Below are 23,614 nucleotides of genomic sequence, written 5' to 3' on the forward strand. Positions count from 1 at the left end.
AAAAATTTAATTTGGTTAAAACAATAGCTGTTTCTGTAAAGGTAGACTGTACAGAAAACTAAAATTGACACAAAGAGCTAATGTTGCTATACTATTTTGTTAATAACTACCTTGAGAGATTTGGCTTTTTATTATAAGAGACTGAAGGCGTCTTTTCATCAGAATATGATCTATGGATCATACAAGAACAATGAAAGATCTATTTTTTAATTGTGCAAAATCTTCTTTCCCATTTATATAAAAACTATTGTTAGAGAATAACAAACACTTCCAAGTATCTGAAAACAGAAAGTTTTTGATGCAGCAGTGAATTCAGACTCTCCAAGAATACAATTTTTCCTGTTTCGGTTCTCTGTCCTCCAGCTCCCTGCCTTGTTCTCCTGAAACACCTTGGAATACCAGCATAGAAGCACACACACACAAAAAAAAAATCAGTGTTTTGGGAAATGTCTTAGGATGGACTTCATTTCATCAAACGTTAGCTGTTTAAAAAACAGGTCACCCAACTAGACTCAAGACCTTCCCTTAGCACTCAATCTTAGGAGAGCAACCCCTCCGTTTCTATCATCTGTAGTGGGACCCTAAACGGCTTAGACTGCTTAACTTCGTTAATTGGAGTTGAAATTAATACCACTCCTGTTCCTGATCAAGCAGTGGCATTGAAATGTTGCCAGTCTTAGCCCCATAGTCAGAACTGTGATGGAAACAGAGCATCTTGTGAATACGAAAAGATATGAGGATATGTGTGCATGAGAGAGAGGGTATGTGTCCAAACAGAATGGTGCAGTTTTTTTATTTTAGCCTGCAAACATTAATATTACCTATGAAAGAACTAAGAGTGGATACAATCTTATTCTGCAAAGTAATCCATGCACCCCAGACACAGAGTTGGCTACAAAGAGGAAAATTCCATCTCAAACTACAGCTCGACCGCACTCCAAGGGTTGAGGCCTCTTCGGAGGTGTTAGGGCTGACCATCCCCGAGGTAAGCGGAATGATTTGTCAAAAGCTAAATAGTTATAACTACATGAAGAAGAAATTATAAGGGGCCAAAGCATAACACGCCTGCTACTACCCCACCTCTCCCAGGCCCACACTGACACCACCCCAAATGCAACTTTAAAAGACTTACTACATTCTATTGGTACTTCCAATAGCCTGATTTACACAGCAGGTGTTAAACCCAAGAGCACATACCAGCTCTACAACTAGCAGATCCAAGCTGAACAGATAATTTTAGGTGACTGTAAGAAGCACAGAAAAAACAGGAAACATGTTTTTCTCCAAGTTACTGTGGGGCTTTTCTTGGAACATACTTTTTAAAATACAAAGTGTTCTGCAAATGCTTAACACTTTATAAACATTCTCAGTCACATTTATTCCAAATCAGAGAGAAATACTGAGCCACACAGCCTAGCTTCTTACCAATGGAGACTTTTCAATGTGTTGTAAACACTCACAGTAGGAAAAGGCATCTCTACAAATATAATACGTAATTATCATAATTATTACTTGGAATCAGTTTTCAAAGGCATTAAATATGACAACATTATAACATCTAAACAAATATTGACTTCAACTCGATTTTACAGCAGTCTACATCATACAGTCTTATTAATCTCTTCAAAATTCTACTAGTCAGATTTATTTTCTCCCTGACATTGTTTCTAGTTCCCTTGTAGCTGAGCTTCAGTGAAAGTTTTGCAATAAGTGAGAACTGATGAATTAGTTTTTGATTTGCAGGAATAAACTTACTATTGTAAAGCTAAGATGTTAATGTCTAGCCAAAGAACAGCTTCTGAACAGTTTTAACTGCCATAAGGGCTTCATAAATACTGTAACTCTCACTGCCATTTTAGTGTCCTGGTTCTTTCCTAAACTAAATATATCTTGAAGAATTTCATGGGTCGCAAATCCAATATTTTCCTAAACCACTGTTGTACCTCCAGAGAGTGTCAGAGCAGAGAGGATTAAAACATTAATTGATTCAATATATGTTTTCCACATCCTTCTGCCCCACCTCTCGCATGCTGAAGTGTCTAGAAAAATATACTGATAATAATAGATATACAACACAGTTCCTAATCAGCGAGAGTCACGCACTGCTCTTGTGACCCTGGATGCCCAATTTTCTTTACATGGTGAGTTGATTTAAGTCATGTGGCAAGTGCTAAAGTTTCTTCTGTGGAATGACATAGGAACAGAAGTCATAGCTTGGCATGACTGCATCAAGGAACGTTGCTGACAGCCAGGAGAGATCAAAAGCAGATCAAGTTGCTTAACAAACTATATGTCATTGAAGTCAAAAAGGCTCAAGTGAGAATCCTGGAGAGCTGTGAAATCTGGGAGCAACAGATGGAGCCAAACTCACTGGGTTTGTTAGTAAAAGGATCTACCTGTTCTTTGGTCTTGTATCTTTTAAAAAAAGTCATCTCTATATAAAGGTTATCCCTAGGGTCTTTTTTTTTTTTTTTTCAAAAACAAAACCAAAACTGAACCATTTGCAAGTTCAATATTACATGGTTAGTGTAGCTTCCACTATAATCTTAGGGGATGGGTTTTTTTCCCAATTTAAGAAAAAAAAAGTGAATTTGTGTCTTATTAATCTTGGAAGAGGCACATAGCATGCTTTCTGAAAGTCTTTTGGACTTACACTTTTAATCTGAAATCTTAGAAGAGACTTTCTTTCCTAACATTCACAAACTGCAAGGCATATGGTTCATGAAAACTTAAACATGGACAAAAGACTCCACAGTCAAAAGGGAAGAAAGCGTACAATTTTGAACAACATGAACGCTTTTTCTTTTTAAGCAAACAGCATAACAACTCCTTTAATACAAACTTAAGCCGAAGCTCAGAACTGTGGAAGAGCATGACAACAAAATTATTTTACAGAACCATAAAGATTATTTATAACTGCACTTCTCTGTGTATGTTACTGACATATTTAGATGGAAAAATACAGCACTGCTAAAATGAACTGCTATTGTTACGGTTACAAAACTTTTTTTTTTTTTTAAAAACAATAACCTTCCTCTACTTTGTGGGTTTTTGTTGTTTTTTAAGTGGCCCCATAATTTTGTGAAAGGATCCTACTGGGATGAGGTTTACCTTTGAATAATGATCGTGGAAAGTTTTTTTTCAGAAGCTTTTGTTGCTGGGAGAACCTATACCCCCTTCCCCCATTGTACTAAGCGTGATCTCACTGTGTATGGTTTTCAGGGTATTTGAAACTAAGGGAGACAGAATACCCTTAAACTGGCGATAGTGCCTGCGTCAATGTTATGTGCAATTTTCAGTTTTTCAGTGATAAAAAACAAAGCAAGCGCGCCCACCCTCTATAAATGGTAAAATCCTCTCATGAAATCTTCCACCTAATTACTGATGAAAATAGGTCCAAAGTTACAGTCTGCATCTCAGTATAAAACTGGAATTCATTCATGAGCGTCTATTTCTATGGCTTTAAAGTCAGTATTTCCCAGGAATACTCAATAGTCATTTACTCTCACTAACTTCAAAAGGAGAGGATAATATTTAGGATTTTGTTAGAACTTGCTCAGCATCTTACACCCTTCTTCCTGCTCAGTCATTTAATGAGGCACTTGCCAGCTCTAGTAACTTATAAGGCTCCAGATGCGCATTAGCAAATCTGGTAGTGTACTTAAACTAAATGCAGAGAAAAACCACTTTGAAGTAATTTTACCCATTCAGCTAAAACTTGTATGCTATTTTAAAAAGTCTGTTATTAAACTTGGCTATTCCATCTCACTGAAAGTATTACAACTACTAAACTATTGGAATACCCAGAATTTGCAGGGACTGTTTTCTGCAGTCATAAGGTTTTTTAACAGAAATTATTTGTAATTTAGGGTGACACTTTTCTTCGGAAAAGAGAGCCAACACAAAGATTTTTGCATCACTCAGGGCTGATAAGAAGTCACAAATGAGATTGCAAACTAGCATTGAAATTGTCGCTTCATATCCAGGAGAGGATGCAGAAGGGGGACAATGGTGTCCCCAAAAAAATTTTGTACCGAAGAGAATAGGGAAAGAGTGATGGTTTCTGCAGTTATTCTGCAGTTTCATTAACTACAAAACAGACTGACAACAGAGACTCCAGCCTAAGGGCTGGATTGGAAGCACAGAAAGAATTCAACTGCAGTCTGATAGCAGAGCAAAGCGTGTAATTTCCATTTTTACAGAACCCCTGCTTTGATCACAGCACAGTGTAGATTTATTCCATAAGAGATTTATGCCTGTGTGCAAATTTCAACCTTGATCTAAAAATATTTAACCTTTCATCTGTATAAAAACATTTTTGGTGAACTTGCGAGGAATAACATCTGCCCCCATGGATGTTCATAAACATGAGCCTGAATTCAAGTATCTTTTTTCAATCAGACCTAAGCATCTTTCTGCTCTATGAGCAAGCTTGTGATCAGCCCTCAGATTATCTGGAAGTTGTGAGTAGTATAGAAACAAATTTTCACATCTGAAATGTGGGATTTTGCCCCGTAGATTTTCTAGGGCAGCAAATGGATGGCGCTGCAGTTTGCTCCTCAGTATCATACTAAGTGACCTTGATACAACTTTAAATATTACCTTTAAATATTTAAAATTGATTTTAAAACATCCAGACAGAAAGGTTAATGGGCCAAGAAGGGAAGGTCAGATATAATTTGGTAACTGTGTTATGCTTTTGTTTTAACAGAGAACCTTCCATTCTAGGTTTTTCAGGGACTAATGGTTTACTAAGCCATTCTTTGGTCTATAGATGCATGACAGTCAAAATCAGCAACGCAACAGAAATATAATGATCATTTCACCCCTTGATTTGAATCCTTCTCTCCAGGATTCAGCATAATGGTACATAATAGCTAGTCTAGCAGAGACTTTAGCAAAAATATTGAAGATCATAGATATTAGCCATCATTTGTGCAAACTACTCTTGCTTAACTTAGTACTTAGTTCCCAATGTTATTAAGAAATGTATTATATGTGACACATGCTCTTTATTAAACTCTAGCAAATACATCTTACTTTAGGCTTGTTGAGTTCATTTAAAGAAATCATTCCACAAGCAGGCAAAAAAAACCCAACCACTTCATTTGCATACTATTTTTAAGTAAAGTCGGGTTATTTCATATTTCTTTAACAACATGTTATATATATTATTTTATCTGCTAGATAGTATTTGGACCTGATTATCAACCTTTTTTGTCATGGACATGGTCTAACACTTTGCAACTCTCTTTATGGTGAAAGACTTGTTGAAATCTGTTTGGGAAAAAAACCCCACCCAACATTAAATTATTTTTTTGTTTGGTTTGGAAATAAAAGATTTAACCTAACTGGTTTCATGTTGTTTATTACAGTATCCTCTTCCAGGTTATCTACAGAAAATTATGAGTTATTGCTCAAATGGTCATGAAAAGGCAAATTAAGGAAACAAAACAGTAATTGAGGAGTCAAAAATACGCAACTATTTTTATACTATAATGTCTCAAAATTATACAAACAGTAACAGCAGAGATATGTTGGTAACATATAGTTAGCACTTAATCTAGGTTCAGTACCTCGCAAATCTTTCTTCATTTTGCGAAGATCTTTCTGAAAATCTTCAAATTTCATTTGCGAAGCCTGGAAGAGATCTTGTGGGTCTGGAAGAGGAAAGATGCATTGTTCTTTTCCAGCATCCTGTCAAGAACACAAATGAACAGTTACATAGTGCTCGTTACTTTTGTATATACTAAAATATATTACCGAAAGCACAAAAAATATTTGCGCACATTTCCTCATCTCAGCCAGCAGAAAAGATAATTTAGTAAGTTGATTTTTCAAACTCGAATTTAGAAGAATAAAATTAATTCTCACGCACCTCATCAAAATTACGCAAGTAGTATGAGACAATGTAAGACAGAAGACTTCTGCTGTTGTCCTGTATAGGAGAAAATAAAATTTGTTGTGTTACTGAAACTCACTGAAAAAAACAAAATCAGGAATGATAATTCAAGTAAATGAATTATTTAGTGTCAAGTACAGAAGAGTACTTTGCTGATCCGGTACCTTCACTTAAAAAAAAAAAAAAAAAGAAAAAACCAAACCAACAAAACACCCTGTAATACCATTTAATCATTAAAGAAAATAATAGAAAGATAACACTTGTGTAGGCCACTCCTGATTTTTGAAATTTACCTGACTAAATGGAACCCTTACATATTGAAATTTCCCAAGACAGAAAAGAGAAATTTTCTCTGGGTTAATGTATGTAAATTCTTTTGCAACATTCAGATCTTTTTATTAGTCTATAACTATAGCCAAAGCAAAGTTAAATTAAACAAAGAATGTTATTTTTTCTAAATGAAAATTTGGTTCTTTGGGGGAACTTTCTTATTATTTCGCCTCTGTAATCTCTGTAATGAAACTTCATTAGAAAATCTGTGATTTGAAGAGGATTTTTTGACAGAATTACATTTTCAGATAAGTTTCAGGAATCTATTTTGTTAGAACTTGTCTGACTGATCAGTAGCAAGTAAACTGAAGATGTATCTTGGAATTGCGAGGTTAGTGGTCATAATATTTCCAGTAAATTACTTACTAAAGACCTGAGTCACCAAACCAAATTTAGTATGCCTAAATGTTCTATGGAGCCAAGTTCTAAATCTAGTAATGTATTGAGAGTCAGACGGAAGGTTCAGAAAGTAAGCTGCCCTAAACACATCACACTAAGGCTTCATTCACATCATCACTCCCTTGGCTTACCAAAGAAACCAGCGTGCCAGAATGAAGTTCCTCCACCCCTTTAAAAGTAAATGGCTGACATGGTCTCTCAACTCAGGGTAAACAACACTGCTCACATTACCTAACCCAGCAGCTACAGCATGTATATTTAGTGAGTGACCAGGCAGGGAAACAAACTCTTCTTTTTCTGACACTTTCAGAATAGCAGATCTTGACAATGACTCACTAGACAGATGTAGGGTCCAATTTAAAGTCTCAAGAATTATTGCTATAACCTTTCTCATACCACCGCCCACATCCAGATGAGTCTTTTCATCATAGCCATAGAGACTCAAATATTACTGTTTCCTTGTAAACAAAAGCAGGTATTTGAATACAACTCCAATCTGAGTAACAAAAGCCAAAAAAGTGCTGGTAACACACAAGCTCCAGTTTAGCACCGAGGAAGAAACAAAGACTACTTGTTATTCTCCTTACTCAGGTGACTATACCAGACAAATCTTAAATCAACAAGTACTTGCTGTGATTACTCTTTAGTCTAGTAGTTCCATGGTCCAATGTGAAATGCACGCTCTGTAATCATGAGGTATATAAAGGATTAATTTTGGGTCATCCCGAATGCTCAGGATGCCTATTCAATCATTTTCAGGAGTGACTATTTCTTTTTCCACAAATATTTTGAATCAGCATCAAATCACAGTTAACTTTTCTTCTACAACTGTTTCCACTTCTGTAATAAACTTTTTAAGTGTAACAATCATAGTGTTGTTTCTGAATTCAGGAGAAGTTGGAACTATGCAGTGCAGTGAATCAAATATATATCATATTACTAAGACATAATTTAATGTATTTTTCTTTGTACAGTAATGAAAATAGATGGTTTGCTCTCATATTTCTACAGAAATACATCCAACTCTAGATATGTGATCAGCTAAGTATAGCAACAAAAGAATACCCTCTGACATGCCTTCATAAGTTTCACACCATTTACTCGGAAATGGAGATAAAGTTATTTTCTGTGAATTTAATGCTCTCAGGCCAACAGGAAGTCTAGAAACACTTACACTGCTCTTGACATCTTTCAGTTTTGGCAGGATATCTAGTCCAAACCCATCAGCCTGTCCTCGTGTCCTGTTTCCACCATTCATGTAATTTCCAAAGGCAAGAACCAAACCCAGGACCTGCATAACTCCTGACCCATTTTTCAATGTCTACAAAACAGGAAGAGAAACAATTCTCTGTTCAAACTCACAATAATATCTATGGTGAACAGTATTCCTGACAAGCAGATTTGTTGATACTGTATTTAGAAATAATAAAGGCTTGAATATAGAGAGTTAACAACCCTCTACTGCAATATGTAGAAGCAGAATAATATCAATATGTAACCTGTTGTGAATTGAGAATGTTATCTCTAAAATGGATACTTAAGAAAAAAAACCAAAAGAAAATCACATATACAATATTATCAAAGATGACCTGTTGAGAAAAACAAAATAGTAACTCCTTGATTGATGTTGACAGTGTGAGCGGTATAGTTAATTTAGGAGAGAATTCTGCAAGAAGTACATAAAAACCCCACCCAGAGCAATTAAAACAATAAATTATTCAAATAAAAAATACATTCATTATCTATTACATGATAAAATAATTAAACAAAATATTTCAAGTAGTTGTCAATTATGAAAATACTGATGAAACCTGCATCTTAAAGACATGTATTTCTTTTGCATGAGACCACAGAATTCCAGTAATCTCTTCTAGCTAGAGACAACATTTCTAGCGCTAACTGATTTTAGATATCGGAGATATTACTAAGTTGCACACTTCCAAAATCCAAGCAAACACAGGGTGGACTGAACTGTCATTCATTTGGAAAGGAGTGACACTATGAAGAGGAAAGATTTTGCTTTAACAAAAGGAGAAGGTATGCTATTTTCCAAAGACTGATATACGCTGATGGCAAAAACATGATACAGTTCAGTACCAAAAGCTAATCTTAAAATTCACTTTGATGTTGAAGTACTATCATAAAAGGTTCTATTCTGCTATCCTTCAGATTTAATGAGTACTTAAAGTAAATAAAGCGAAAACTTTTGAAATATGAGTACAACTTAACAAGATTAAATATCAGAAATTTAGCTCTACCGTTTCACAGAGCACAACCTACCTCACACAGTTTCTGTAACAATTCAAGTTTGCGACGGATTGAACAAATGCTTTCTGAAAATGTTGATTGGAACAGGATGCAAAACACACGTTCTGAAAAGTTGGGAATTAGTGAGAGTTCATAGAGGAACCTGTAAGAGTGATTAAAGAAAATTATATGAATAACTGTCAGTAGGTACAGTTTTTTTTTTCTTTTATAAAATCTCTAGATAGTTTACTGCAGCAGGGAAAGTTTTCTGAAGCGAGCAAAAGTGTTCTTTGAAAAGTATGTTCTTACTGTTCTGGTTTATCCAAAGACTTGGCATTTTCTTTTTCCTTGGACGCCTTGCTATGCTTTTCTATTTTTTCCAATTCATCTGATTGTGCTCTCTGGAATAAAGGAAACAAATTAATTAAAAACCTAATCAAACAACACAGAGAAAGATGCCCTTAAAATAAATCATGTTCATAGATTTTTCTTTTCCTTCCAGCATCTGCTTATGGTAAAACTACTTAGTCCATAGAGTGATTTTAAGTATAAGTACATCTGATGGAAAACAGAACATCTTCCAAATAATATTATTGACTACTAATAATCTGCAAAAGATTTATCCATTCAACCATGCACTGAGACAATCTTCATTCCCGATCCCTTTCCTTTGGCTGTTTATAAAGCCTTTGGATCAAAGAACCTCTTCTTGAGTTGTATTTCTCTTTCCAAATCTGTTGGGTTGCATTTGAATGCAATCCAATCTTTTAATATATATTTAAATAATATAGATACTTTTAAACTAAATGAAAATAGTTTTGTATTGTTTACTGTAATTTAGATTTTATTTGGTATTTGGACAACATTATGGAACAACAAAAGATAGTTGATTTATAACGGAACTGTCATATATACCATAAGACATGAGAACTACTGCATACCTCTTTGGAGTAAATGATAACCATTTTTATCTCAATAAGCCAAAACAATTACATGTAAACCGCCTAGTTTCTTGGAGAACCCTGTGGCACATTGTGCGGTCTTTTCTTCAATATTCCAACCAAAAGAAACAGAGCCTCACTTCTTTCTGTGCTCCATGCTACAGTGAAATTATTTTTTCCAATTGTGTACTAGAAAATAGAATGGCATGGAAAGAGATAAAAGTGGAATGGAAATTTCTCCTTCTGACCCTTCTTTTGACATCCATGGTGGTTTTCAAAATAGATTCAAAACATGAATCTGTGCAAGAGTAAAAAAAAGAAGTAAATATATCTACCTTTATTCATTTAAGAAAACATTACACAGGTTTTTTAACTTCCTCCACCACAGAGCTTGAAGACAACAGTGGCAAATTGTATTTTAACTACTTAAATAACGGCAAAGCAAAAGATAGGCTACATCTGCATTCTTTCTTGCATGCTTTTGCACGGTTAGCGAAAAAGTTATGGAACTATCTCAGATCATACTGCCACAGCTCCATCAGCAATCTGAAACCAGAGAGTCAGGTTTGGAAAGTTCTTCTGAGGTTGTTGAACTTCTTTTCATGTGAAGAGGGAGAAAATACTGACATGAAACTGAAAGATGAAGAGATTGAAGAGTCACTCAGAGCAAAAACACTTCAGAGTTTCTCTGATTACTTCAAGAAGTCTGGAAATGACTGCAAGGCCATCTGTCTTGAATACTACACATCCTAATATTTAGCCAGCATTTCTGTGGATGTTCTTCAAAAGTCATCTTCTCTGAAGTAGTCTCATCTTATCTATTGAATACTCCAATAGGAAATATTGCAGATATTTTTTGGTTTTTTGTGGTTTTTTTTTTGTCTGAGCAATAAACTTTGTTCTCAACACTAAGAAATTATAATGGTGGTAGTACCTGTATCACAGATTAATAGAATAGTTGAGGCTTGAAGGGACCTCTGGAGATCATCTAGTCGAACCCTCTGGAACAAAGCAGAGGCAGCTAGAGCAAGTTGCTCAGTCAGGTTTTGCTCATCTCCAAGGATGGAGACCTCACAACCTCTCTAGGCAGCCTGTTAAGTGTTTGGACACCCTTGCAGTGAAAAAAAAGGTGTTTCTATTTTTAAATGGGATTTCCAGTATATCAATTTCAAGAAGCCCACTACTTCTTGTCTTTACACTAGGCATCACTGAGTCTAGCTCTGTGTTCTTTATTCCCCGCTTCCCAGTCAGGTATTTGTACATACTGATAAGATCCCCCTGAGACTTCTCTTCTCCAGGCTGAGCAACCCCAGCTCTCTCAGCTTCTCCTTGTACGATACATTCTCCAAGCCTTTAATCATCGTCATGGCCCTTCACTAGACTCACTCCAATATGTCCACGTGTCCTGCACTGGGGAGGCCAGAACTGGACACAGCACCATAGATGTGGTCTCACCAGTGTTGAGAAGAGGAGAATAATCACTTCCCTTGAATTGCTTGATCCTTCCTTGATCTATCCGTGCATCTTTTATCATCCCCTTCTCAGTTAACAAAGGCTACGTTAAGACTAATTTACCAGTTTTCAATTTTAGTATACTGACAGTGGCCATAGTTTACTGAATTCCCTACCCAAGTGTCACTTCAGTGTGAGAAAAACTTGGGGATTCATCCTCCAAAGGTACTTTTCTACATGAAGTTTCTGTAAAGACAGGCATAGGACATACATATATAATTACGAAAATAAATTTTGCTTGTTCCTCCATTCATAGAATCATAGAATCTTTAAGGTTGGAAAAGACCCTTAAGATCATCGAGTCCAACTGCTAACCTATCACTGCCAAGTCCACCACTAAACCATATCCTCAAGTACCACGTCTACTCTTCTTTCAAATACCTCCAGGGATGGAGACTCAACCTCTTCCCTGGGCAGCCTGTTCCAATGCCTGACAACCCTTTCAGTGAAGAAGTTTTTCCTAATATCCAACCTAAACTTCCCCTGGCGCAGCTTGAGGCCATCTCCTCTCATCCTATTGCTTGTTACTAGGGAGAAGAGACCAACCCCCGCCTCGCTACAACCTCCTTTCAGGTAGTTGTAGACAGCGATAAGGTCTCCCCTCAGCCTCCTCTTCTCCAGGCTAAACAACCCCAGCTCCCTCAGCCGCTCCTCAGAAGACTTGTTCTCTAGATCCTTCACCAGCTTCATTGCCCTTCTCTGGACACGCTCCAGCACCTTGATGTCCTGCTTGTACTGAGGGGCCCAAAACTGAACACAGTACTCGAGGTGCGGCCTCACCAGGGCCGAGCACAGGGGCACCATCCCTGCCCTGCACCTGCTGGCCACACTAGTCCTGATACAAGCCAGGATGCCGTTGGCCTTCTTGGCCACCTGAGCACACTGCTGGCTCATGTTCAGCCAGCTGTTGACCAGCACCCCCAGGTCCTTTTCCTCCAGGCAGCTCTCCAGCCACTCCTCCCCCAGTCTGTAGTGTTGCATGGGGTTGTTGTGACCCAAGTGCAGGACACGGCACTTGGCCTTGTTGAACCTCATACCGTTGGCTCTGGCCCAACAAACCAGCCTGTCCAGGTCCCTCTGTAGGGCCTTCCTGCCCTCCAGCAGATCGACGCTTCCACCCAGCTTGGTGTCATCTGCAAACTTACTGAGGGTGCACTCAATCCCCTCATCCAGATCACCAGTGAAGGAATTGAACAGGACCGGCCCCAACATTGAGCCCTGGGGAACACCATTCATGACTGGCCGCCAACTGGATTTGACTCCATTCACTGCTCTCTCTGGGCTCGGCCGTCCAGCCAGTTTTTAACCCAGCGCAGAGTGCACTTGTCCAAGCCGTGAGCAGCCAGCTGCTCCAGGACAATGCTGTGGGAGACAGTGTCAAAGGCCTTACTAAAGTCCAAGTAGACAACGTCCACAGCCTTCCCCTCATCCACTAATCGGGTCACCTTATCACAGAAGAAGACCATGTTAGTGAGGCAGGACCTCCCTTTCATAAACCCACGCTGGCTGAGCCCAATCCCCTGCGTGCCCCGCAGGTGCTGCATAATGGCATTCAAGATCATCTGCTCTATGACCTTTCCTAGCACCAAGGTCAGGCTGACAGGCCTGTAGTTCCCCGGATCCTCCTTCCGACCCTTCTTGTAGAGAGGCATCACATTCACTAGTCCCCAGTCATCTGGGACCTCCCCGGTTGACCAGGACTGCTGATAAATGATGGAGAGTGGCTTGGCGAGCTCCTCTGCCAGCTCCTTCAGTATCCTCGGGTGGATCCCATCCGGCCCCATGGACTTGTGAACATCGAGGTGAAGGAGCAGATCGGTGACTGCCACCTCTTCAACAGCTGGGACTTCATTCTGCATACTAGCTCCATCTCCCAGCACAGGGGCCTGACAACCCCGACGATGACTGGTCTGACTATTAAAGACTGAGGCAAAGAAAGCATTAAGTACCTCAGCCTTCTCCTCATCTTTCCTGGCAAGGTTACCTTCCGCATCCAACAATGGAGGGAGATTCTCCCTGGCCCTCCTTTTGTCACTGATGTATTTATAACAACATTTTTTGTTATCTTTAACAGTGGCAGCCAGTCTAAGTTCCAGCTGGGCCTTTGCCTTCCTAAACTTTTCCCTTCATAACCTCACAACATGCTTTGTAGCCCTCCTGAGTCACCTGCCCCTTCTTCCAAAGGCGATAAGCTCTCCTTTTTTTCTTGAGTTCCAGCCAAAGGTCACTATTCAGCCAAGCCAGTCCTCTCCCCCGCCTGCTCGACTTACGGCACATGGGGACGACCTGCTCCTGAGCCTTTGAGACTTCCTTCTTTAATAACATCCAGCCTTCCTGGACTCCTTTGCCCTTCAGGACTGCCTCCCAAGGGACTCTGTTAACCAGACACCTTAACAATCCAAAGCCTGCCCTTCTGAAGTCCAGGGTGGTGGTTTTGCTGACCCTCTTCCTTACTTCTCCAAGAATCGAGAACTCTATCATGTCATGGTTGCTGAGCCCAAGACAGCGTCCAGCTACCATATCACCCACGAGGCCTTCTCTGTTCGTCAAGAGCAGGTCCAGCGGGGCACCTCCCCTGGTTGGGTCACTTACCAGCTGCATCAGGAAGTTATCTCCCACACGCTCCAGGAACCTCCAAGACTGCTTTCTCTCTGCTGTGTCGTATTTCCAGCAGATATCTGGTAAGTTGAAGTCTCCCATGAGAACAAGGGCTAGAGATTGTGAGACTTCAGCCAAGTGCTTGTAGAGTACTTATTTCCTCTGAAAATAAATTTTGCTTGGCTCCTCAGTTCCGTCCTGAGGAGAAGGAAATTTTCAGGATACTACGATCAGAAAATTTTATCAATTTTTAATCTTAGAAGACTGATCCAGACACAGGGTGAGGAAAAGGAAAGGTTCAACTAACTGTAGAAGTTTCCACTTAAGTATTGCAGGTGCTGTTGAGAAGACAGACTTGTTTTGGTTTTGTGTCAGGGAGCACTTCTTCACTTAGTCTAGAACATTCTTTATGGAGAGTTAAAAGAAAAAGAAAGCTTCCATTTCTTTTCAAATCAGTAAAAACTCTCTTGGCAATGGAGGAAATCTACAGTTTTTAGAAATCAAAAGGATGCCAAGAGAGGTAGTATTGTTCCAGTGGTCATGTTGTAAAAGCCACGGAGGCCTAGGTACCCAAATGACATGTCTTTGTAGGAAGATCTATTTTATTTATTCAACTTACCCTTCAAAAACGTCACGTATTCAATTTACACTTGTAAAAAAGTTTTTTGTAAAAAGTAAACAAGTTCTTATACTAGCAATTTTAAAATTAAGTTCTATTATTTCTGGCCACTCTGTAAAGTATATTCTCTTATGTTAAACTAAAGGAAATTTCTTGAAAATTTTTCATAGTAGTTAAAGAGGAGAAAATACTTTAGCATGGAGTATAAAGCTAAATGCTTCTTTGCAAATTCTTTAGAATAAGTAGCAATAGTACTCTCTTCTGGCCTTCTACACATAGTGAAGTATTAGAGTGCTTATCACAGCAGTCTATTATATACATGCATGTTCAAGCTGTTAATGTTTCTCCACCAAATCCCATGTTCAAAGGTTAGGCAGACTCACTACTCCTTATTTAAGCCATTATTCTCAGATTGTGTATGCAAAGAAATAGCAGCTAGCAAAGATATAAAGGCTAAACATGATTCATTCATAGGTAGGCCTGAGCAAAACTCAAGAGATATGGTTTACACTCTTCGCCAAAAACAATAGGTCCAAGTATATGGCACAGGATCAGAATTAAAACTGAGTTTCAAGTCACTGATTTTAGCTCTGGTATCCAGAATTCTGATTTATGTCTATTTTAAATTACAATAGAAAAGGAATAAGGCTGACATTCTTTCTGCACAGGTATTATTGAAGATTATTTCTCAGAATTTTTACCAGTTAGCTTTATGTTTAATGCTGATGTATTCTCTAATTCGCAGATAGAAAATAAAAAAAGCTTTTATATTACCCTCCAACATTTGCATTAAGAGAGAACACATTCAATAGATACTTCTCATAAAAGTCATTAATCTGATTGCATTAGCACCTTTTTTGAATGTCACTGCTATTTATTTCCTTGAATTTTAGCTATTACATAGAATAATAAATAGAAAAAATAGAATAATATACCAAAATTTTGTATTAACTATATCTAAAATCAGACAGCATAAATCAGATAGAAATTATTGCAAAAAATACATTGCTTTAGTTTAACTCTTTTCCCACCTTTGCCAGCATATAAACTTACCAAAGTTCATAAGGGCCATTTTTCAATTTTAAAACATAAATCTTACATTCCCTGGTTAGGTGGTTTCCCGCCCCTGCCCACCCCCCGCCCAGAACCTTAGCTCTGAGTTTAGATCAGTTTAAATGTGTTTTTTAATTTTGGGGTGGATATTTTTTGGTCAATTAGATTTTCAAAGTTAATGTTACATATTTCAGAAGCATTGAGTGACTTGTCTAAAGAATATTGTCAAAAGTAACTGAAACAACAAGGATATACAGAGATACCCGGTTAATAACTATCGTGTTCCTTTGAAGCTGGGTCGTGTATCGGAAGTCAGGTAAAAGCTATAGATTTTACAGAAAAATGTTAAGGCATCACATTGTAATTGCCCATTTAAAAAAAAAAAAAAAAACCAAACAAAAAAACCCCACAAGAAATAATTGAGGAGAAGGTTTGAATCTTAGTGGTAGAGCGGAGACATGCATTTCAGATCTGGATGCCTTTTGCTCTTGCAAATGGCATTTTGAGGTTGTTTTTTAAAAGCATTGACCTAAGTCTTTTAAAGATAGAGACAGGGTGGACAATTTACCAGGAGTCAAATTAAGAAAGTATACATGTTTTGTTTTGTGATGTAATGAGATTTGAAAAGGGCAAATACACATATCAAAGATAGTCTTTGATACAATTTTTAATCCATTTTTATACATTTTCACAATATAGTGAAGACATAAGCAGGAGCAGGCTTATCTTGTTTCAAACAGTGATATTTTTCTACAGTCTCAGCTGCTAAGAAGCTATTTGTTTTCAAAATGGACTTGAACTTGCAAATAAGTATTTGTCTCATCACAACAAATATGACCTAACCACATATAGCAAATTGACAACTCCACTTGAGTTTTGTTTACCTCCTCCCTCTCTAATTATAGCTGCCACCTGAAAGTATTGCTATGAGGGAGTTTGTGAAAGCACATTAAAGTAACTGTTCCACATGTTGTTTTATCTGTTAAGACTCTCCTATTGACATAGTCTAAATCTTAATATATACCTGGTTATAAACACATATTTAAACAACTTTTTATAAAGCAAACTACACAGCCATGTATAAGAGCTATGTGACTCTACCATACAGTACTGGAGTACCAAAGTCCTTCCCACTTGATGCAATATCACTTAATAGTATTAAATAAATTACTGAGGGCTTGGGCCTTTGGTGGGGTGTGGGTTTCTTCGTTTATAAAAAGTGACTAAGATGTATACAGTAACTGTGGTTTAACAAGACTTTAATTCTTCAGTAAACAGGAATTGAGCCCTCAGGACTGTAGCTTTTGAAATTAGGGTGTGTTTAGGTTTGGAGACTGCCCAAATTTCATTCACATTTAAGAAGGGAAAGCACCACGCCAGACATATGCAATCAGAAAAAAATGATTACATTCTGAGGGAAGACCGTAAAACAAATACTCCCATATGTTCCATAGAGATCAAATAGAAATATCCAGAAAAAAATTCCAATCCAAAAAATAAACTCTAAGAACTAAAAATTAAGTTAATGGCTACAAAGTAGCCAAATGAGGCAAAGCAAACTCCACTTACAACACAGAATGAGGCTGAAAAATAAGGGAGGAGTCAAACATACCAGGCTCTCTGGTACCACCCGTTGCTTACACGTTTTTACTGAACAATATTGTTATAATTAGTGAAGCTACCAAGGGAAGCAAATGCAAGGTCTGATGTGTTTTGATCAAAGACTGAAAATTTAAAAAAGGAAATAAAATTCAATTTAAAAAATGCTTCTTTCAAGACACAGCTTTATCAAACAGAGAATCCAGGATTAAAATTCTGTTCCCCTTATGAAGCTCTCTCCAAATAGACTGGGCTATTTTTTGTTTTGGTTTGGTTTTTTTGTGTGTGTGTGTTTGTTTTTTTGTGGTGTTTTTTGTTTTGGGGTATTTTTTTTGTTGTTCCCCCCTGTCTTGTACCCAAGCAAATATACTCATAAAGTTGGGATGATCTGTCCTCTGTTCAAAGCACAGAAATATAGTATAGTCATTCAAATTTTTCTAGTCTTGCCTAAGATTAACATATGGTATTTTCCTCAATCAGGACAATATTTCCAAGAGATTTTTTGTAATTAGTAAAGGTAATGACAAAAGGAACATGATGGCATTTTGTTAATTCAATGAACTGTAAATTTGCACATAATCCATGATACTGGAACTCTGAGGTATATCAGAGATGATGTTAAGAAAGAATTTGAAAAGTATCCTATTAGTACATAAGCCACATAGCACTACTTTTTAAAACAAAAAAAAAAAGTCTTATGCAATAAAAAGAGGGAAGTATGCAAAAGCTGATCATAAGGGCAGTATCTATTCTATACTTGCCACAACACAAACTCTCACAATCATGCATATGTAATATATAAAGTTTCTTCAATTTTTAACATGCTAAAGAACATATGGAAAGGGATATAGCTGTGCTCTGTAAGGGAGCAGATTAAAAATAATGTAAAAAACCCACACATTAGGAATGCTGTGGCATAAGGATGAAAAGAGTTTAAAGTGTAAAGATTTGGGGGTAGTTAGAATAGGCTTCCCATTTGACTGTTATCTCCCTGAGCAGTGTTGAGTGAGTTAATTCTTCAGGGGTGAAATAAGAGTAGAAGTTCTTCCTGTCAGATTTGTGTTTTTCATTTAATTTAGCATTTTGTTTTTTCTGTAAAGTGGACAAGAGCTTACTATCTCTCTCCTCAGGCCCCACAGTGGATCATTTATGAGAAGTTTCATAAATCAACAAATCATTCATTCCTTTCAGGTTCTTTGGAGAGTAAATAGAAAGCCTCTTTGCTCTTTTCTGGAGATCCCCAGTCAGACTTCCATGTAGTCAGGCAGTGCTCTCAGAGATGGGGGTAATGCTCACTGGCCTCAGCTGAAGGCAGAAAGGTGCTTATGAGATCCACTTTTTTCAATTTTGCACGTGACTGGCTTTGTAAAGTTTTAGAACATGCCTGAGTATATTCTGGATCCCTGGTTATGCATACCTGGTGGTCAAACACACTCTGATAATTAGTATCAGACACTTACGAAGCCCGTAGCAGTTTATAGGGCTTTTTATTACATTGACTTAGAGCAATCCTTTTCCTTTCAGAGTTAAAATTATTTTGGAGGAATCCCTGAAATAATAAAAATTAAAAGCTACAGCTCCACAAATGGAATGATTGCTGTTATTAAAAAAATATTTTTTATTGAACATCATTGATATATTAGTGAAGTTATGAAGTGAAGCTACAGACCTGGACTGCAAGGTCTGATACCTATTGACCAAAGACTGACCCACCCAAGAAGAAAAAAAAAGGAGCAAACCCAATTTCTGTTTAGTCATTTAGAAGTTGTTTGTTACTTATATAAAAAAATTATGCACTACATAAAACACACAATGGCAATTAATACAATTTAAATGCTTATTATTTTCATTGCTTTGGGGAAAATACAGTAATTTCAGAATAGGACACATTATACAAGCTTTCTGAATATTACTGATGCAAACCAAAAATACCTAGACATGGACCTACATTATTGTGGCGTTATACAGATTTCCTCTGATTACTCACATTCTCATACAGGGCTTGAAGGGTCTCTAGGTCAACCACAGAGTTGTCCAAGTTCACAACAGCTATAAAAATGACAAAAGAAAAAAGAATTAGTTGTCAGGATGATAACCCATCTGTGAAAAAAAAGGCTGAGCACAATAGCCAGCAATAACTTTTATGACCTACTGGTCATACAGCTTAAGGGTTTTAACTTTATTAATGCCTTGAATAGTGCCATTCCTAAGACTACGGACTAGAAACCTGGTAGAGCCAGGTGTCAAGTGTTAAAGAATTCATCTCCCTCCCGCCGAACACACAAACACGATCCCACGAGTATGGCCATAGCCAGAGATCGGAGATAAGCTCTACATCAGACTTTCACGGTTGGACTGAAAGCATTATAAAAGTTTGTAAATCTGTACCACAGCCACACACAAACAGTCTCACACAACAAAGCTCATTCCTGTCACTGGTTGGCTTCAGTCTTAAACTGATTAATCCATAAGTCAGCCAGTTAACTTCAAAACACCTGACAAGGGTCAAGTCTTCTATGCACTAAGCCAACACATTTAGTACAGACACAAAATATGCTTTTCCTGTTCCCAACCAATTCTGGCGCCACACACACACTGTATTTTTTTCAGTGTCAAAAAGCCAGTTCAACAGCACAGAGAGTGATTTCCATGTACCTAACCTGGGCAAAAAAAAAAGAAATCTCTAAGAGGGGCACACTTTTAGGAACACAACCCTGTCTCCCCACTTGTATTAAGAATATTTCATGAGGCATAGGAAATGTTTGTGCAAACTAGTGAAGAATTATTCTCAGCTAATACAAAGAATTATTTTAAAAAAAGTACTTTTCAGTCTTCCTCTTACATATTTTTCTGCAAGTACACTGAGTATTCATTTAAAAGCCAGATAAATCCAACTTTCCTCATCCAGATTTTAAATATTGAAAGAAATTTAGAATGTTGCATTAGAACGTACATGATGGCAATGACTAATTTTTATCACACTATACCAGTCTTCTTCCTATTTCACACTCCATCAATTTGTACCCTTTTGTGTAATGGGCTCTGCATGTGTGTGTGCACGTGCGTGCACTTGTACAATAAGTAGTATTATCTCTTTGGCAAGACTAATCTAGGAATTGCAACACTGATCAGCACTAGCAACCCAGCACTAAGTTACTTTGTGTCCTATAAATCTGTGTCACAGAGAAATTCCATGTATACACCTACAGACTACAGACAATATAATTCAAGCTCATGTTTCCGATTGTTCTAACGGATTTAGAGATACCACTCTGAGTCTGGGACTCATCATGTTTCCTCTTTCCAGGCCTGAGACAGTTTTAGTTACAGTATAAGAAAATTATAAATGAAGAAGTGTTGATCTTGATTAAACTAAGCAGGCTACACTGTATCTTTAAGCAGGACACGAAGGTAATTATTAGGACTGAAACAAAAAATAGTTAGGAAATTATTTAATTTTCAGAAATAATATTTTAAAAATACAGATTTTTTTTTTGTTTCCCCTTTTTTCCCTTACCAGAAAGAAAGAGAATCTGAAAGATAATGGCAGTGTAACAGTTAACAGTTCAGGAAGCAACTTCTTTTGTTTTGGGGGAGGGGGCACATGCAAAAATCTGCTACCAATTATTCAGGATATTTTAAAACTCCCCCACCACCACCCCCCATAATAATTGTTGCAACAGAGGCTTAAAGATGCCCTGTAGTACTGTAGTATATGTTGTATTTAATAATCCCTATTGCTCAATAGGACTATCTGCATGCTTAAAGGCAAATTTGGCATGTTTTTTAGAACTGCAGACTAAAGTTAACAGTCAGATAGAAACTGGGTCTAGATTGGTTAGAGAGCTCTACTTTAAGAAAACACATATGTCAAAATCTATACACAAACAGCTTTATTAAAACCAGGATATATTATGAAACTCAGTTTGTATTATCCCCACATTTCAGCATGCTTACACGATGTTTTCATATATGAACACACTCACAACCCTTCAACTATTTATTTTGAATTGTGGCTGTCTTCTCCCTGCTCCACCCCCTTCCCTTTCCTTCCAGAGACTGTCTAATCCTGCACTAAGAAATATGACATAAGTTCCTGCTCTGACTTTTGCTCAATGTTAAGATCACCCACGGATTACTCAGGGAGCAATAGAACACTTTTGTTTGAATGCTTGCAGGAGATAAGAGCACGCCTGGCAAACACAATGGTGCCAGGTCTGTGTACTTTCAACAAAACAGGTATGCAGAAGAGTGTACATACTTGAGGGAGCTGCTTAAAACAAATCAGTCTGAGACAAGGACTTGGAGAAATTAGATCCTAGTTTATATGTTTCAAATCCCCCCCAAGACAAATATATTTCTATATATTTCATCTGAAGTTGTATATGTTCATAAATAGCAGTCTAGCATCCCACTAGGATTTTTCCGTGTCCACCATCGGTTTGCTCCCCCCACTTTGAGGAATCAGGAGATGATCTTCCATTCCTGGGCGGTACTGCAGCATTGTCACGCAGAACATGATAGTTGGCAAGATAAATCACAACTTGCATATTTAATTCCATTATCTAGACAATTTGAACTGATGAAAACAATGATGTTTCCTTATGCAGCCAAACTGACTAGCTAAGCACGCCCCCTCCCTACAATCAGCATGGATACCCGAATATCTAACCAAAGGATTCCACATATGGTGGCAAAATAAAGATGAAAAATATAGACAAACATTAATTTCCTCATATGAAAATATTCTGAGCTACGCTACAATTCCAGTATACTTTAATGAAAAATCTGGAGAAACATTTATAATAGTCTTGCAGTGGGTGGATATTTTCACCCGTGTCACTATTTTAGAGAGGGACTTTTTTGTTTCAGAGTTGACACTGCCATTTCCTGCTCTTGACTATTATGAAATGACCTTTAAGAGCCAGCACATCATCCAACCTTTCTGATACATTCATAAGACAGCAGTGAAGAATATTTGTTGGCTTTTACTCTAATAGAAACAACTTTCTTTTAGTCACATCAGACTCACGCATTAGTTTTTACCTGCAAGATTTCATAGTTCTGCTATTTTCTTGCATTCCAGTTGCCACTGCTGCCAATAAAACCAGCAAGCCAGCACCAGTTTCAAGCCCTAATACGGTAAAATTACTCTATGTACTTAGATATGATTGTCTGTGTATACACACATATATAGATATGATTAAATCAAATTTGAACAAAGTATGTCCAGATACACACATAAATATGCACAGATAGAAATAAAAGGAACTACAAACCAACGACCTTTTTTCTTTTTTTAAGCAAGCACTGCTCAAGAGATAATTACAGATCTACCCAGTAAAAAGAGCGGTTGAAGAGCAATCACGAAGGGCTGCTTTACACTATAAAGGATAGAGGAGTAAAAAGATATTTCAAAGGATTTGTAGCCAAAATAAAGGCTTCAGGAATCTCTTGTCACTCTTAAACTTTCCTGATATTCTCATTGTTTTTGTCACAATCTATATGGGAATTTAAACTGGTATCTTTGGGACAGAAATTATCCCTTTGTTATGCAACAACAGAATATAGAGGTTGTAGCAGAATGGAAGAGTTTTGATTCCATTCTGTACTTCTACAATACTAGAACAATACTTCTACAATATAAATTGAATCAAAAAATAAATTGTATAAACTCACAATAACAAAGCCAACTTCGGTACTAGTTTCAAACTGGAAGGACAATAAAATAAATGCAGAGACACAAAGACTTACTGTTCTTGTTAGTATCAATTAATTTGTGAGCCTGACTAGGCACCTTAGAAGATACTTCACCTAGCAGGAGGGTAATATTGCTGCTTAAAAAAAAAAAAAGAGATTAATGTAAAGCACACAACTATATTCCAAGGTATACTTGAACTCTGAGAACACATGGACCTTCTCCCATATACATGAAAGCCAATTTATAACACAGACACAATTAAACAACACAAAAAAATAAATCCAACACAGTGCATAACCACCACCCACATGTCTTTGGGGAACACAGTATGTAACCAAGCCACCAATGAGATCAAAGTTTTGCCAGCAAATATAATCCTGAAGAAGAAATGCATGAGAAAACACCAGCAGGAAGCTGGAGGATCCAGTGTGTTCTCAGGAAGAATACAGAAAGCTGTAATTTTTTTTATTGTAAGACAGACCATTACTGTTGCTGATTCATATATTTTAGGAGCATGCGAACTACCAGCTACCACTAAAACAAAACTGATAGGCGATACAGACACAGCAAACCTACGCTTGCCTGAGGCTATGAATCTAAATCTACCAACAGTACTAATTACATAAACTGTTAGAGAAAAGACAAGTTCCTACAGCTACCCAGTGCTTGGAAACTCTATTCTGTTTGCAAGTCCAAAACTCTGGAATTTCCTT

The 23,614-nt window shown here is 37.4% G+C and overlaps 1 protein-coding gene across 1 annotated transcript in view; it reads right to left on the bottom strand.

Moving 5' to 3' along the window:
* Positions 1–23,614, bottom strand: part of FMN2 (formin 2) — a 159,550-nt gene that overhangs the window by 53,564 nt on the left and 82,372 nt on the right. Inside the window, exons 8-13 of the mRNA XM_075089405.1 lie at positions 19,188–19,249; positions 9,188–9,279; positions 8,912–9,041; positions 7,806–7,952; positions 5,879–5,938; positions 5,577–5,697 (exon numbers count right to left, since the gene is read on the bottom strand). Of these exons, the coding sequence (XP_074945506.1) occupies positions 5,577–5,697; positions 5,879–5,938; positions 7,806–7,952; positions 8,912–9,041; positions 9,188–9,279; positions 19,188–19,249 (612 nt within the window). The remainder of the gene's footprint in view (positions 1–5,576; positions 5,698–5,878; positions 5,939–7,805; positions 7,953–8,911; positions 9,042–9,187; positions 9,280–19,187; positions 19,250–23,614) is intronic.

This window comes from Phalacrocorax aristotelis, chromosome 3 (assembly GCF_949628215.1).
Source record: "Phalacrocorax aristotelis chromosome 3, bGulAri2.1, whole genome shotgun sequence".
Classification (NCBI taxonomy): domain Eukaryota; kingdom Metazoa; phylum Chordata; class Aves; order Suliformes; family Phalacrocoracidae; genus Phalacrocorax; species Phalacrocorax aristotelis.